We start from the raw sequence: 16,485 nt of genomic DNA, 5'->3' as shown, positions 1-16,485 counted from the left end.
ACGCGCGCACGTGCTTCGAAGTTTCGCTGATTCAAGATCAATTAGAAAATCCGAACCTACTAAAAATAGAGTTTTAAATGCTCCGCGTTGCCCGTTTATTCGTTCCTCGTAAAGAAGCCTGTCCGCGCCGCGTAAATTTCATTTCGTTACGATTCGTTATCAACCGAAAAACCAATGACTCCGTCGGGAGCAGACCGTTCGTTGTCATTCGCGGCGTAAGAGTGTTCGCATTTGTACGATACGGTCTCATGCGGATCAGCGTCAATGTTGAAAAGAATTAATGTTACGACGCCAGCACGAAAAACAACCGGGGCTACGGGTCTTTTTATGGATCCATGTCGTAAGCGCACCTAACGAGTCAAGAATGTTTTACTCTTCTTCTTCCTCTTCTTTCTTTCGCTCGTTCTCCTGCTCTTATTCTTAATCTTCTTCTTCTTCTTCTTCTTCTTCTTTTTATCGATGCACAATCGTAGAATTACTAGCGTATTCAGCGATATAGTTGATCTATCATCGGCGAACTGGTTCCAGCTCTTCGAGGAAGAAGAAGTAATTTCCTTTGCACGATGGGGACAGGGTGGAGAGGCAATGGTAATTAGACGTGATTCAAAGTGTAATGCTATATTTCTGATAACATACAGAGTTTACATCGAGGATGAGCTATTTAATGCAACGCTGACACGATAGCGCGCATAAACGTTCCTCGCGCTGGCAGCCCTTTAATTATGAAAAAAATAGCGATATCGTGGCAATGCTGATCGAGTGAAAAATACAATAAACGTGAGGTGATTCCCACCATGTTCTAGGTACGATACTTATTTGGCAACAATCAACAACAATTGGGATCAAAGGTCATGCGTGGTAGCAGCGCTCGCGCGCGTGCGCGTTCGCGCCTATCTCAATGTCGAACATTTCGAATTACTTTAAATTTCCTATCCGTCCAAGCGATGCATCATTTACAATCGTTGATCCCAGTATTACGTAAGAACATTAACGCGGTTCTTGCGTTCCCCTCGATACACCTTGAGACGCGTCGCTGATCTACATACCTCGTAGACAGACCGATTTGCATTCGCCGGCGATAAGTCGCGACGCGATCGCCGGGTTCGCGACCCGAGGCAGTCCAGATCTTAAAAATGAGCGTCGAACGCGCAACGGACCGTGTAACGACGGAACCATTTGGAACAAGGTATTTTTTTTATTTTGCAAAAATATTCGATAAACCGCGGGTATTCGTCAAGTCCCACGTCGAACCACCGATTCATTATCTGAGGAGTGTTGCTCGCGACCTGGCGGTGACGACGGAGCTAACGTGAAACGATCGCTCGTAATGGAATATGTGATAGAAATACCTGTAAGCTCGAACTCACGGCTTACGCGTGTCTACGGGTAGAAAGTATTACTCGGAAGTATCGGGCAACTCTAAACATCGTAGAAGATAGGAGGAGAAAGTCCGAATGCGGTTTACCGAAGAATTTTGCCTGAGAAACTTCAAGAAAAGCATCGTCGGTCTTATGTAAGTGTTTAGGGAGCATCGATAACAAACAGACTCGTTCGTCCCGGTCTTCTCGACCGTTCGGTCTGTTCTCGTCCAAGCGAGATTTATTGAACCCACGAAGCAGGTACCCAGAGCGGTTCCGATTCTACTCGATGAACCGCGTTCACCAGTTGCTCGAACGCCATAGAGAGATCCGCGTTCACTATCACTTCGTCGAACAGATGGGAGTACAGAAATTCTATCCTGGCCGCGCTGTGCAGGATTTCTTGAAACTCCTCGTCCTGGGGACAAGCGAAACGAACGAATGAACCCGCCGTTTCGGACCCGAACGACCCGGCGACGGTTCTTACCGTGAATCCCCGAGAGTTGCTCTCGTCGAAGGTCGATCTGGCTCTTGCGTCGTTCCTCGTTTCTTTCAATATTTCGAACCTCGGCGGTTTCACGTATATCACGTACGGTTTCGTTTGCGGCGTACGCAGCATCTTGAGAGCTTGATAGTGCGGGTTCAGGAGGCACACGTAACCGGCGTTTATCAAGGAGCTCACGCTCTCGGAACTGGTACCGTACAGATTGCCCTTGTACTCGCCGTACTCTATAAACTTGCCAGCGTCGATTTCCTCCTCCATGTTTTCACGGCTCACGAAATGGTACTCTTTACCGTTGATCTCGCCCGGTCTCGGTGGTCTCGAGGTATCTGAAGAGAAACGTGTAAACGTCATCCAGAGATATCGCCGGGTATTATCGTGGGAAGAGTGCGTTCGAAGGAGCCGAGCGTGAAACGCGTGGATCGAGTCGGCGAACGCGGGGCAGGTGGAACGGGACGGGGGCCACGGGAGACGAAAACTTACAAGGCACGGGCGTCTTGTACTTATCGGGATCGGCGGCCATGAGTCGCCTCTTGAGCTCGTTCCTGCCAACTCCCGGTGGCCCGATCAGAACCACCGGCCGGTAGAGACCTGGTCTCGGGTAGAGCTTCGCGACCTCTTCGTAGGTCGGTATTTCTTCCCGGTCGAAATCGTCGTTCTCTGCAGCGTCATACATGATTTTTTTAGTTTTTACTCCCTGCAAGTTGCACTTTGTGGGCGAGGCGTGCAAAGAGGTACTGGGACGGGGGCACAATGAAGGCAAAGGCACTGGAACAGAACACAAGCCTAACCGACGGTTAGGTCGTCAGGCCAACATCCGTTAAGAACAGCAGCCTTGACCAGCTCTCATACGATTGTCTCATCGCGATATTCTCGTCTTTCTTTTCTTTCTTTCGTATACTTTTTTTTTTTTTGCTTTCTTTCGTTCTTTCGTTCTTTTTGTTAGCAATAACGCTATGTTAGCATCGCTTAACGCGCGTATTTCGCATGCCATCGGATTTGCAAACTTCACTAAAACTACAAACCACCATATTATGAAACGACAAGAACAATTGCAATTCTTTTCTACCAAAGTTTCCCAAACGTTCTTCGTGTTCCCTCTTCCCGTCGTTGCTCTATCTTCTCCCTCTATCTTTCTCCGTGGAACGAAGTTTAGGAAACCCTGGTAAAATTATTGTACGTACATTTCGAACGAGCGCAAAACCGAGCGACTTACTTATATTGTCGTCATCGGTTTTTTCCTTCTTTTGTCTCTGAAGAATAATTTGTCTTTCCTGAAGAGCTCTACTGGGGATCAAGCCAGCTCTCATATTTCGATCACCTTCGCGTCTGGCCTGCCACCTATTTCGAAACGAATGTAATAATTGCAGCGTGATTCCGTGTGCGTAAAACAACGAATCGAGCGGTTGGATTCGTACCAATAAGCGTCATCCTGGCTGACGATGTGAAGAACGTCACCCTTGGTGAAGTCGAGTCCAGCCTCTTTGCAAGGTATGTACGGATCGTCCGAAGCCTTGTACGAAAAATGCGCCCTGACGCGTACCTGTCGCGCAACCACAATTTATTATCGGATCGTTGTTTCAGTGATTCCCTTAAACCTAGCCGAACCGGGCGTGCTCTTTTCTCAAGAACCACGAAAAACTACTCTTTCGTTCCGGCGATGTTTCTACAACAGACTCCGATTCTTCGAACGTACCTTACTTTCTCGAATACCTCCTTTGCTGTCCGCCGGAACAATTTTAAACGTGATCGTGCCCTCTGAATTTTGCTGAAAGAGACGATACCCGGCTGTTATCTCCGCAAGCCTGCGTTTTGCTCGCATTTATTTGCAATCTATGACTAAAGTTTCAATCGTAAATCAGCAGAAAGAAAAGAGGAAATGATTTCGACAATGTATGTTCCTCGAGGGAGATCGGCTTACAAAATAATGCTTCAAAGGCGAAAAAAGTCTGTGCGACCTACCAGTATCTTGAGAACACAGTTCGGAGTTTTCCCCTCGACGCTGATGCCGTTGACCTCGCAAACCTCGTCGCCGACGTGAATGAGACCGGATCTATCGGCTGCTCCGCCGTGCATTATTCGCGCTATCACGATCTTGCCGGTGTCTTCGCACGTTTTTATGGTCGCCCCCTATCGTCAATGCGTAAACTAGTACTTTGATTGCGTTACGGGACGCGCGGGCTGGGGTGCGCCTTCGTTCGTTGTAAAAGATGAGTAAAACAAAGAGCCGAGGAAAAGAAGAAGAAGAAGAAGAAAAAGAAGAAGAAGAAGAAGAAGATGAAGAAGAAGAAGAGGAAGAAGAAGAAGAAGAAGAAGAAGAAGGAAATGATAGAAAGAAGGAGGATCGTTCGCGAAGGCGCAATCGCGCGCCCGATCGAAGTCGCTGTGCGACGCTATTCGTCGATCGTACGCGTAGATATGGAGCTTGTATGAGACACGACCGCGTTCAAAGTGATTGATACGAACACACTTCTTGGCTGAAAATCTCTCGAGTGGCGTAAATGAATAAACGCGTCACGAAATGTCGCGTGGTTATCGGTTAACCCTCCCAGCGCGGAGAAATGATTCTTTCGAATGATCGGGTTTCGAATTGATTCGCGGGGTACGCGTTAACTCGAGAGATTCTCGACACTCGTATGAGGACATGCGGGACAATAACATAGGATACAATAGTTACGACGGAGAAATCGTTTTATTTACAAGCAAAAATCACAAACAGAAAAACACAAACTAACGGGATTCGAATGGACGCAAGGTCTGTGAATTCAAGATGGAAGCGAGGTTAATATATTAATGAATTAATAAATTAATACATTAATAAATGAATAAATGAATCTATTAATAAATGAATAAATGAATGAATTAGCGTGGAGGGTGAAGAAAACAGCGATCTATTTACAGCGCGGCTCGTTCACGCTCTATTCTCATTCCATCAAGTATAGAGGTGCGTGATCGTATAGCGGAAACTAAAAAAGATGTTCCGAGGTCTGATGGATGCCCGATCTAACTGAAATAAAAGGAACCGAACAGAAAATCACACTACAAAATCGTACTTGCGCATCGACGTGATACGCATGAAACGTGTACAGGCCTGTGTAGATGTTTCGGCTTGAAGGCGACTTACCACGATCGGTTCACCGCCAGTGCCACACTTCGAAGCAAGTTTGACGATGAAAGAAACACGTGATTACTTGAGAAGTGTTCTGAGGATCGCTCGCGCGATACTTCAGGATATATATTCGATACTACGAGATACTGTGTTACGGGGCCACGACGCGTCTACGCCGGTACAAAAGGATTAATCAGGATCAACTCCCATGCAAATCGACGTAATTTACGGCAAAAACGTTTACGCTATCGCTCGTTAGTTCTCTAGTCTCTTTACCGTGTTAATCGAGCGACAAATCTCATAGACACTCTAAATAAGTACCGAACGTGCGGCCTATCTGACGTACCAAGGGCTCGTTCGACTTCACCAACTGCACGATCTTCACCGTTTCCTCGTCCTCGTCCACTTCCAGAGGGATTTCCGGCAAACGGGGATAATAGTCCTTCTGAGCGACCGCGTCGTGCGCGCACAAAAGGCCCTGCAACAAACGTTTTCGTTCGAATCGCGTCTCTCCCAATGCTTTCAACCGATTATCCGTCCACGAAGAAGTATCGGGACACTTCGAAACGCGTTGCTACCTGTATGTGCGGTTTTTGGAGAAGATGGAACAACTCTTTGCAGTCTTTCGAGATGTGCGTTTTCGTCGACAGCAAGTCCAAAACCTCGATGTCGATGTCCATGGAATTCGAGAGAACCGGGAAGAACTTGTCGTCCTTGACATTGTTCACAATTTTATTGTGGACATTCACCAATGCGTTCAATTCCTTCGACTGCAGCAAATCGCTCAGGAAGCCGAACTCCTCGTCCGTGCAGCTGGGTATTTCGTTTTTGTTCTCTTGAAGAGAATTCAAGAGCTTGGACAACGCTGGAAACCAGACAACGAAATTACCGTGAAAGACGTGTTCCTCGCTGTTGGAATTATTAGAGGAGAGAGACGAGCAGGGTGAGGGAAGGGTTTTGTTACCGGAGTTGCGGCGCGAACGAACGAGCACAGCGCGTTGTTCGAGCGCGACTCGGAAACGTCCGGTGCACGACACATTTACCTTCTGATCGATAAATTAATTTCCTGCGACCGCTCAAGCGATGCTTCTCCTTTTCCGTTCGTGAAAGAAATGAAAGGGCACGTCGTTCGGTTTCGTTGTGGGGCCGATTCGCATATTTAAGCGCGAATAAAATCGATCCGACGAAGATTTTACCGCAGTAAACGCGAATAGCGGTGAACTGATGCCGCTGCTGGATATATCATATATAAGAAAACAAGCAAAGGGTTAGCGTGAGAATCATCGAAACGCCAGAGCAAATGTAAACGACGCGCGTTAGTCGATCGATCGGTTGACCGGTTAACCCTGCGGGGGCAAGCGGAAACCCGCGAAAATAGGAAGACGCGCGGCTAACCGACCCGAACGACCGTCAGAATTCGTTTGGCTCGAATAATAAGCGAAAGAGCCGCGCGAAAAACCGCGAATCGGCAGCAGATAAAAATAGACCGCTCGCACCTGTCGTGCGCGGTGCGTTTCGGTTCGCGGAGGGTATCCCGTTCGATCGAACCGGTAAAAATCCACGCCTTCGACACCACGAGGAACCGCTATTTTTAAATTGGTGACGTCCGCACGCATCGCCGTCGCCGATATCCGTCGACGAAAACAAACGACGGCTCCGCCGGACGACGAGCCCCGTTAGAGAAGGCCGATGGAACGTTTTCCGCGGACAGGTGGTACGCAAAATTACTCACCGGGATCCCAATTCACGTTTTCCATGACGAGCGCCGCTGTCATAATTTCATTCCACCGCGACGACCAGCTCCGTTTCGGTTATTTCCCGGCGACTCCCGGATGAAGGTGAGAACGGGCAGCGCAGCGTCGAACGGGAGCGTAACACGCTGAGATATCGGGACGAGCGACAGAGGAAATTCAGGTCAGTCGCGATGCTTATTTCGAGCGGATTGCTGCTGGCCAGCGCCGCCGCGAATAACCCGGTAAAATAGTTTCTTGTTTCGCGTCCGCGGCTGGAATATCGTTATCATAGCGAGAATAATCCGTTACGTAAGCGACTGTCACTCGACACGGGGTAGTATGACGAGTGCGGCTAGATTCGTCTGCTCTCTCCGCATCGCGTCGAGATTCCTCTTCCCCTCCACGGTCGGCCGAACATCCTCGAATCACGAGCGCTTTGCTCGCGGCCGCCACGAACACACCCTCTCGACTGTTTCTCCGATACACGGTCCGGCACCCTGTTTACCCGATACTCGCGAACTCTTCAAGGATTTTCCACAATTTTTCGGTTTGCTCGCTCCACGCCATGCTACCCACCGAAGCCATCTTTAAAGGCGCCACTGCTTCCACCACTGCCGCCCGTACTTCTCCCTCTCTCCCTTCCACTCTGGCATCGCCACCCCTCGCCTTTCTTCCCTTTATTCGATACGTTGCTTCGGTCTATTTATTTCAATCCATACTTTCGTGTTTGCGGTTCAGCGTTCGCGTGCCCTGATCCCAATTTTTCCCTTTCCTCGCTCGGTGATTTTCGTTGTTTTTCGAGCTGCCCGACTGTCCCTCCCTCTCGTTCCGTTACCCCCGTTGGAACTGTGTGCATCGAACAAAGAGGGCTGACAGTAGAGAACGAGGAAGGGGAACGATCAACGCTTTTCATTCGTACGCGAAACAATTTCAACGTTTCCATGTTTTTGTAGGTGTATACTAGACGGGGTGGTAAACAATTTCGTGGTATAACTTTTGCCATTCCACATGAGGTTAGAACGGTACTTAGTTCATTTCAACGATCAGTATTACACACGTTCTGAGAGAATGAATTTTATACGCGTGTACGCGCGAGTACATAAGATTATTTAATACAAACATCACATATATAATAATTATCTCTATCAAAAGAAAACTGCAGAACGTCGCCCGATGTTGAATATAAATGAAAACCTGAATACCACCTAGACTATAATTCACAAGGAAGAAAATAATGTTGTTTCTTCGAACCGTCCAATCTATTTTCTCGTAATCACGACGTTTTGAATCCACGGTCGAGAAGAACGAGACAGACGATTTGAAATTACGCGGTCGCGATGCTCCATCGAGTTCCCGACGTCGCCTCCAGGCGGCGGCACCGTCGACTGTGTATACATGCAGTTGTCTGCACGAAACGTCTCGCCGCTAGGTTCCGAATGTTTTGTGAATTCTGTGTTGTTTTCCCGAGTGAAATTTTTGCTGGTAATCGTTACGAGGAACCTGTAATTTTCCCTTTGTTCAGTCTCGGTAAGATGATCGACTTCTTTTTACTTTCGCCGAACAACGCCACTCGAAATTTGACATGGCGTTGACACGCACGGTCTTCTGTCGGAATTCCGAAGAAAACTCGGAGTCCTCGTGGGCCGTTCGGTGCGTCGATTTCGAAGGCAACCAGGACCGTTTTGCGAAACGATGCTCCGTCAGCGGTTAAAGCTTGCCCGCGCTCCCGGTCGCGCGATAAACGTGCCTCGCTCGCCGAGATCGGCACACGCGTATATCTCGTGTTCCCGAGCCACAAGTGGTTGTGTACCGCGGGTCCCGTGCGAACTCGATCTTCCCGAATTCGACGACAGCCGATTAATTCTTAATTTCATCGCGACCGGCGATCATTCGCGAACGATTCACCGGCCACTTCGAGGTTCTCGCTTCGAAACGACGCGCGTCAAGCCTCGGGAACGAAGATGTTGTTTAGAATTAAGGGTTAGCAATTTCTATCGATCCACCCAGAAAGAATCAAAGTGTGCGGCGGGTAGGTGTCTCGAGGGTAACATTGTATTGGGCTGCAGCGGTGCTCTGCCCTGCTTAGCGGCTAATTTATTTATTTATAGGAGAACATTGTAAATCAAGTAACGCATACTTATTGTTGTGAATCGCCGCTTCGACGTCACGCAATATATGCAACCCTAAGGTCGAGCGGAAAATGTGTTGTCAATAAAAAGCTGTAACTCACAGAAAATCGATCGTTTTTATTGAACAAAAAAAAAAAAGAAAAAAAAACAAAAATATCAAATGCTCATGGCGTATCGTTTATGGTTTATTTGTTTCGTTTGTTGCAGTTACTCCCGTTACCCTCGTTTATTTTCCATTCGTCACTTTGGTAAGTTTATTGTTTTTACTTTTCCTCCGGTTTTCCGTTTTCACCATCCTTCTCGCGATATTTCCGAATCGATTTTCAAATCGCGTCTATTCACCGACGAGCGATGCATGCACGACAGAGGATACCGGCTTTCTGCACTATCGATCGCACGATGCCTGGGTACTAGCCTCGCTCCTGCTAGATGGCGGTTACGGTCCCGCATCGGTGCGTTCCGGTCTCCGGTGTTGGCATGCATTTTTGATAAGAACCCGGAGCGACCGAGCCAATCGGCAAGTCTGATCGACAAGTTTCGTAAATGGGAAAAGTGGGGAAGTTCAATCGGCGATATTCGATATGCGAGATACACGGCGGAGTAAACGATCCGGGGCTGCTCGAATCAACGGTCCCGATCGCAACGTGAAAAATTGACTCGGAAAACTACAAATATTGTTGCGGTTAAAAATTTTGATTGCGCCGTTATTCCGAGCCGGCACCGGCCAGTTAAACAGTTTCACGTTAAAAGCATGGACATCGGATGCCTGCAACGCGTATCGCCGTATCGATAGATGCACGATTAAAGGAGTGCCGCGTTCGCGGCGATCCGTTTTAAATCCATTGAAAGACCCGCGCCGCGGCGACAAACACGCCTACGCGAAGTTAACGCGGTTATCGGACTCGTCCGCCTTAAATACGCTTCAATTTCAATTTTCCGATCGAGCACGGCTCGCGTTCGCGTTCCCCGTTCCACCAAAATTCATATCGCGGCCGCCGTAACGTCGGCTCTCGTTCGCAACTAAGAAAAATGACTATGTCGTTATCTTAACGTCCGTGCGACCACGGCTTTATTGCGCAATGCACAATTGTAATTTGTACAGAAAAGAAAGTCCGCTTGTGAAACATCGTTGCGAAGAGGGGAGGTCGCGGCGTTTCCTCCACAGTTCCGAGTCTATTTTACCGATACGTTTGCAAAACGTTCCGACGTTTCAATCGAGAAACCGACTACCTTCGTACGCGATCGTTGCGTCGGGAGTAGCCACGCTGTTTTTGATATTCGATACGTAATTCAGACGATCGTTATTTCCGAGATGGATTTCCGGAAACGATTGTCGCAATTGTTTGCCCGAACGAGAACCGAGCAGCTTAAAAATCGTGTTCGGGCAGTTTTTCGGATCAGTGGATCAATCTCGCGGGGAGTAAGTTTGCGTGTTGTTCGCAGGAATTCGCAGTAGTACGAAATGGCGCGGCTTTAGGGAACGCTGATAAATATAAAGGAGAAGTTATCGGTACAGAGCGTCGTCCGTTTCGCCGAAACGAACGAACGGTCCGCGAGACAGTGAGGTCTGCCGAAGGGTAGAGGCCGAGGGTAGGTGGGCTGGCGCAGAGCGAGAGGCGTGCTAGGTGTCAGGAAAGTGTTTTACTAGCCTTAATTTCGTGTGCTTTCGCAGCCAATATGTCGAGCAGTAAATTTCAAACTTTCCGGCGGGTTTCGCGTTTCGGTGTTGCGCGTTTTAGCAGATCCGCGGTTTTAACGACCCCGTCCATTCTCTCCCCGTAGCCTCCGTATCCGTTGCATTCTCAAGGAACGTCCATACGATATTAATTCTGTAAACAACCATATCCAGCTAGTCAGCCGGCGATCTGTTCGTCCATCGAGTCGGTCCGTCTCGTCGTACGCGCGAATCGTTTGAAATTATCGGAGGTGGTAGATTCGAGGCACGCGGCGCGTGCCAGTCGATCCACCCCGTCTGTCCTTTCCCTCCCGCGGACGCTCCGAACGATCCGACGAGGGACGAACTATCGTTATCTTCGGTGCCGGTCAGTCGACAACGCGAGATATTCTTAATCGAACCGTTGAGCGCGATAAACGGCCCACTGAAAGCAAACACAACGTAGGGTGGTGATGAAATATCGGGGAAACGGCGCATAAAAGTTGGAGTTGTTCAGAGGAAGGGGGGTCGAGAGGACGCGTGCACGGACCAACGGCGAGCCGTGGGGGTACCGGCAGGAGGGAAACGGCAACGGAGGCGGGGAAGGTACGAAAGCGACGAATCGATGCTGATGACGTTAACGTTGAAGGAGTGATAGAAGAAAAATAGTAATTTAGTTAGTAAAACATAAAGCCACATCGGTGGCCGGAGAAGGAAGGCAAACACATTAAACATTTAGAGGGCATAATAACCCGTGGCATACGTAATACGGCTGGCGCCCTTTTCACCGATGGCTATGAATAATGTACATACGCCAAGGTATGACGTAGGCTCGCCGAGCTGTGTGTATTTCACTGTGGGGTAGATCGACCAGACTATTTCCAATAACCGCCGCGTAACGTTATCGCGTAGCCGCGAGCGAGCTAGCGCGCGCGCGCGCGCGGACGAGCGAACGAGCGAGCGACCCTCAGACCACGAGACAGAGCCCTCGAACCCTTTTATGTTCCTTCTTCTTCGGCGTCGCGACTGCATTCGGTCGGCACCGTCGCGATCGCGTTTCCTTCGCTTTCGATTCCATCGAAAAGACTCGCGCGACCCTGCTGTTCCTCCTCCACCCCCATCCCACTCGAACCTGTGCCGCGAAGGTATCCTCGATTCCTCCCGGCGCATAGCGCTTTCCCGCCTCTCGTTCCGTTCTTATTCATTTCGAATGGCAAACATTAAAATTTACGGTTGCTCTAATTGCGCGCTCGAAAGGGTTACTGCAGCTTTAACGTTGCAAGTACACGGATGAGACGGTAAAAGTTTTACGATCGGAAAGCACGCCGGACGATCGGGGATACCGCGTCGCGAGGAAAGAAACGCGTTTCCACCCCGTCGGGCGCCTCGGCTGTATCGTTGGGAAAAGAAGAGATGCGGCCACGCGGCGGATGAATGGCTCGTGATAGTCCTGGTGTAACAAGATATCGCGGTTCGCCGTGGTATCGGTGTGAGCGCAGCATCGCGAGCCCTGCCGTCGGATACCGATCGACAGCGACGGATGAGAGCTCGAGAACGATTCGGATTATCTGATAGGTACGCGCCGAAATGCGGGTACGTTTAGCGTCACTGCCGAGCCGCGAACGACGAGTTTCTGGGAAACGAAGAAAGAAGCGTTTATTCTCCGCGCGACGCAACGAATCGTGCGTGGAATACAACGGTAAAGACCGGGCGTTGTTTTCATCGGTGGACAATACCGGCGGAATTCCAGCGATTTAAAACAAATGCGCGCCAGGGTATATTATTCAAAATCGCCGCGGGTCCCGTGTTGAGAAAACACGGGCCGCGCAGTTCGTGAAAACAGACCGCGATAAGGTTCGCCGCGGAAATTCGCGATTCGATTCAATTCGATTCGGTTCGCGATCGGTCGTCACCGATCGATGAAAGAAACAATCGTTTACGCCAGTTTGTCGACGCGCGTTATACACTCGTTCAGCGCGGAGGATGCGTGGACGAGCGATAGTTACGAGGGGCGTAAAACTAGATTGAAAAACTTTTTTCCCGTCGCGGAGTCCGCATGAGCGCGTTCTTTCGCGCACGAACCGGGTAGATTACCCCGTGTATACACTCCCGAATCACGGCAGATTCGGAAGAAAAAGACGACGGACTACGATCGTAACGCGTTGATCGGTATTTCTCGTTGCGGAGGGACTCGCGTCGCGCGGAGACGAGACAAGCGGGCATTTGTCGAGCGACGTCGCCCTCGGGAACGGCAGCCTCCGGCTTTGGTCTCGCGACGAAAAGTCAGGCAGGCGTGTCATGGTTTCGTTGACGGGCTGTATTCGAACGAAAAACTGGTAGGACACGCGTTCCCTGTCCGATAAATCTACTAGAAGGTGCCTAGGGCTGGGCAGGGGAGACGCGACTCGTCCGCGGCGGCGGGGGGGCGAGCAGGGAGTGGCGGGTTCGCGCAACGAATATCGCCATAAAGGCCAGCTGAAAAGTCAATCAAGCGGGCCGAATTACGTCGAAAAGCGTAGCGCGCGAGCGGTGCGAGCGCGGCCGCCGCCGATATACAACAAAATGAAAGCTATCAGAGGTGACAATCCGCGGACGACAAATCAGCGTGTATATTTAATGCCCGTGGTGCCACCCTCGCCCCCGGAAAACCTCCCGACGCTCGAGGTGGAACGCGTTCGCACCCCGTATCTCGCTCTTCCTCCCTCCGGTGCCGTCCTCTCTCCTTCCCTCCCGCGATCTCGCTCTCTCCTCCGGCGGCCGCTCTTCCCATCTCGCCGACTCTTTTCAGTTCGGACGCGTTCGCTCACTCCTTCCCGTTTGCCGTTTTGATTTTCATTTCGGCCGTTTCCCGCTCGCTCGACATCTTCACCCTCTCTTTCTATCGGCGAGGATCCACCGTCCCCGTTCTCCTCCCCCGTTTCGTTTTCCTCCGCGCGCGATCTCGCTCGGCCGTCCGCGCGATCCGGTCGTTCCTCTCGGATATGTCACTATGCTACCGGACGTAACCCAGAACCATCCCCTACCGGTTTCCCCTCGTTTCTCGCCTCGACCGCCTCTATCCGCCGCGTTATTCGCAACGCGTTGTTCCCTGGTGTACCCCGCCGCGCGGCGCACGCCACGCGGCACACGCCACCCGTCGCGATCTAGCGCAATCAGTGCTATTATATTAATATTTATGTCCCCTCCTGTTCCTTCGTCCCCCTCGCGCCGGCTCTCGTCGCCGATATTTCGCGGAAAGTCGATGGAAAACGAGCCGGTCCTCGAGCATCACCTCGTTGCCCACCTGTCGCCGCCTCGCGCTTTCCGTCCCGACAGCCTTCTCTGTTCGATCCGAACGTCTCGTTTCAGTTTCCGCGTTGCCGAATCATTGCCGGCGCGACCCCGACGAGGAAACGGATATCGGCGTGAGATTTAACGGCGCGTAACGTACATTCCGGCGTGGATCGGTACGGCTAGAACGATCTCTGGACGGAGCGAAAGCCGAGAGATGCTCGTACCGCGTTAATATTTTCTATAGTACATCTATTCGGTGTTGCTCGCAGACGACCTACTTGCTTGCCGTATGGAAATGTATGCGCGATAGATTCGATTGTATGTAAATGGTAATAGGAAGTCCAGCGTTTTGCGCAACGTCCAACTTCGCCAAGCTCCTCCGAGTTTTCGCGCGCGAAGAGAACTCCCGGTTGCCCCGCGTTGACGACGGATACGCGAGTCGTCACTTTCGCCGCGAATTTTGTCGCGCTATTTGGGGAGGCCGAGACCGAGGCCGGGACCCAGACCTAGAACGAGACCGAACCGGACCGGCCGTGCGCGCGGTTTACACGACTCGACGAACCCGAAGTGAACGGTAAACCTCGGTTTACGGTCGATTACGCGTCTCCCAATTTATCGCATCGCGCGAGACTCCGTATCCCCCGTAAGGAAACTTCTCCTTTACCGCCTCGTTGGTCTAATTTACTCGCGACGCTCCGAGACGATTCGCTCCCGTGAACCGTGGAAATAACAATAACCGTGGACGACATCCCGATAGGTTTTTTCGACTTTCTATCGGCGACTGGATCGAGGACGGATTTTCTAATCGGTCTGTTAACCGAGTAATCGCGTTTCCCTCTTATCCAGCGGGGTTCCAACCTCCCGCGGGCTCGCTCCCCGTGGAGATTCATTCTCGGGGGTATTACCAGAAATGTTACTCCGCGCGGCGATAGTCGCAAATGGCAACTGCGTCCTCGGCGACGAGCCGTGCTCGCGATCTCACGCTTATCTCCGCGGCGTACATTCGCAACGAGCGTTGGAAACACCGGCCTGCGCTTTTATTATTGTTTTTACGATCCTTGAACGCGCAGATAGAACGTCCGGTTTACAAAACATATAGAAAATGGCAATAGCGCGCGAGCGCGACAAAAAAAAGGCAATCGATTACGGCTAATGAGCGCAGGAAGTCGCGTTATGACACGTAGCACAGTAACGGAATCGCCGCGGTCGTTATATATGTTAATTAATCCACGCATTGTGCTGATGCAGAAACGTCGATCGTCTTTGTACAATTTTTACACGGACGACGACGATCATCTAACGTGTCTAGCGACGGGCGTTTCTACTGGGAATGTCCGGTCGTCGCGCGATTCGGGAGCGAAACTCGAAAAACTGTTCGGCGACGGTGCGCGCGGATCGTTGCTTTTGTGCTCGAGCGGCGGGCCCCCCGTAGAGCAAAAATTGCTGCTTAATGCGAATTGTAGGTTAGATTTCTCCGGGCGGTGACGAGGCTCTTTCGTCGATCGAAATTTCATTTCCGATCGGCCGAATAGCCCGCCCGGGGTTTCTACCCTATCCGCCGTGTTCTGTTCCATTGAAATTAGATTGTAGCCGGTATTAGAAGGATAACCGTGGATTTTATTGTACGCGTAATGGACGCTGCTATCGAAGGGTGCCCTCAACGAGGAGTTCGTCAGTATTGCCGGGACAGATTATGAAAGCGGGGAAAAACTGGGGACAAATCGGGAGAAGACGGTGCACGAAAACGAGTTTCGAAGAGTCGCGAGGATCGGGAGAAACGAATGAACCTGCAACGAACCGCGGGCTATGGAATTACGCGTTTGCTAACCCCGGTACGAGGCAGCGCGAATCGCGTTAGGACGGTGATCGTTGATACGATGGAATAAACGCGTAACCGAACACTTATTCGAACTAGGGGGAAAGGAGGGCAGAAGCGAAGGAGAGTAGAGATCAGAAGGGACGAGAAGAGAAGAAAAGAGAGGAGAAGAAAGAACGATCCATTCCGAGAGTAGATGATTTTCATGATTTCATGATTCGCGATATCGAGGGAGATGCTCGGTAACGAGCCGATCGTGACTCGTCGGTATTGTACGGTAGCTTATTCGCTAGCTGTTGCAGCAGCGAGCAACGACTCGGCAACAACAGCGCGAACATGAACGCGAGCACGAGCACGAACACGAGCACCAGCGCCAGCACGAGCGCGTTCGTATCGCGTTCGAGGAGTACATTCGATATTTCTGCGAGCAGAGGAACTGCCACTTATCCGTTGGCTCGCCTCTAAATCGGTCGAACGATAGGTCCAAAGCGGTTTTCATGTATTTACGTACCTACGTACAGCAGAGCCGGGGGAGAACTCTAGAATCGAGCGAAGAACCGTTCCCTCTACTTCTCTTTCTTCGAATTCTGCCTTTGCTCTCTCGTTTGTTCTCCGCGCGGGAACGCGGTGTTCCTCTCTGCCCTCTTTTCCGGCTGTTTACACACTGCAAAGCAAACCTGGGAGGCCTCGTCGCCCAACGATGCCAGCGTTCGATCGATTCTCGAACATCGCGGAGAATGGAGAGAACGGACTACCAGTGACCATCGTCGGGATAAGCCTCCGCGGGAATTATCATCGCCTCGCCTATCCACTGCGCGTACGGCCGCGGTGTCCGAATTCGAAACGAGATGCGTAACGCGATTCGCGAACGGACCAGTCCTATCCGCGGAGAACGGATTCGGTTTCTTCGA

At 50.8% G+C, this 16,485-nt stretch overlaps 2 protein-coding genes across 12 annotated transcripts in view; one reads left to right on the top strand and one right to left on the bottom strand.

Moving 5' to 3' along the window:
• The window catches only part of LOC116424941 (protein bric-a-brac 1), a 224,825-nt gene that overhangs the window by 6,940 nt on the left and 201,400 nt on the right, over positions 1 to 16,485 (top strand). For 4 of the 6 annotated variants that reach the window (XM_076368930.1, XM_076368936.1, XM_076368929.1 and 1 more), the window contains exons 1-2: positions 8,060 to 8,229; positions 9,039 to 9,079. The gene's annotated coding sequence lies outside the window, so the exon portion shown is untranslated. Of the gene's footprint in view, positions 1 to 8,058; positions 8,230 to 9,038; positions 9,080 to 16,485 lie in introns of those variants that run through there. The other 2 variants (XM_076368937.1, XM_076368931.1) reach the window with 2 other exon arrangements.
• On the bottom strand, positions 603 to 16,102 carry metro (membrane palmitoylated protein 7-like protein metro). 6 transcript variants are annotated; one of them, XM_031984570.2, is made up of 12 exons: positions 16,086 to 16,101; positions 6,702 to 7,548; positions 5,548 to 5,834; positions 5,316 to 5,447; positions 4,985 to 5,011; positions 3,823 to 3,990; positions 3,557 to 3,628; positions 3,279 to 3,403; positions 3,077 to 3,201; positions 2,344 to 2,646; positions 1,846 to 2,189; positions 603 to 1,776 (listed from the first exon to the last, which is right to left on the bottom strand). In XM_031984570.2, the coding sequence occupies exons 2-12, from the start codon at positions 6,742 to 6,744 to the stop codon at positions 1,600 to 1,602; spliced, it is 1,803 nt and encodes a 600-aa protein (XP_031840430.1). In that variant the 5' UTR covers positions 6,745 to 7,548; positions 16,086 to 16,101; the 3' UTR covers positions 603 to 1,599. The 6 variants fall into 6 exon arrangements, with proteins under 6 accessions (XP_031840430.1, XP_031840427.2, XP_031840429.2 ...); XM_031984567.2 differs by lacking the exons at positions 6,702 to 7,548; positions 16,086 to 16,101 and adding exons at positions 6,013 to 6,202; positions 6,466 to 6,600; XM_031984569.2 differs by lacking the exons at positions 6,702 to 7,548; positions 16,086 to 16,101 and adding exons at positions 6,013 to 6,202; positions 6,466 to 6,600 and having other exon boundaries at positions 2,344 to 2,520.

Source organism: Nomia melanderi, chromosome 7 (genome assembly GCF_051020985.1).
Source record: "Nomia melanderi isolate GNS246 chromosome 7, iyNomMela1, whole genome shotgun sequence".
Classification (NCBI taxonomy): Eukaryota; Metazoa; Arthropoda; class Insecta; order Hymenoptera; family Halictidae; genus Nomia; species Nomia melanderi.
The sequence above is the reverse complement of the archived record's forward strand: the minus strand, read 5'-3'. Positions and strand labels throughout refer to the sequence as shown.

Bases quoted from the DNA above. Each gene is read 5' to 3' on its own strand.
- metro (XM_031984567.2), bottom strand. From the start codon at position 6,585: ATGCGTGCGGACGTCACCAATTTAAAAATAGCGGTTCCTCGTGGTGTC. The intron at 3,991-4,984 runs GTAAGTCGCCTT...CATTGACGATAG, and splicing joins CTGGCGGTGAACCGATCGTG to GGGGCGACCATAAAAACGTG. The intron at 3,202-3,278 runs GTACGAATCCAA...GTTTCGAAATAG, and splicing joins AGCCAGGATGACGCTTATTG to GTGGCAGGCCAGACGCGAAG.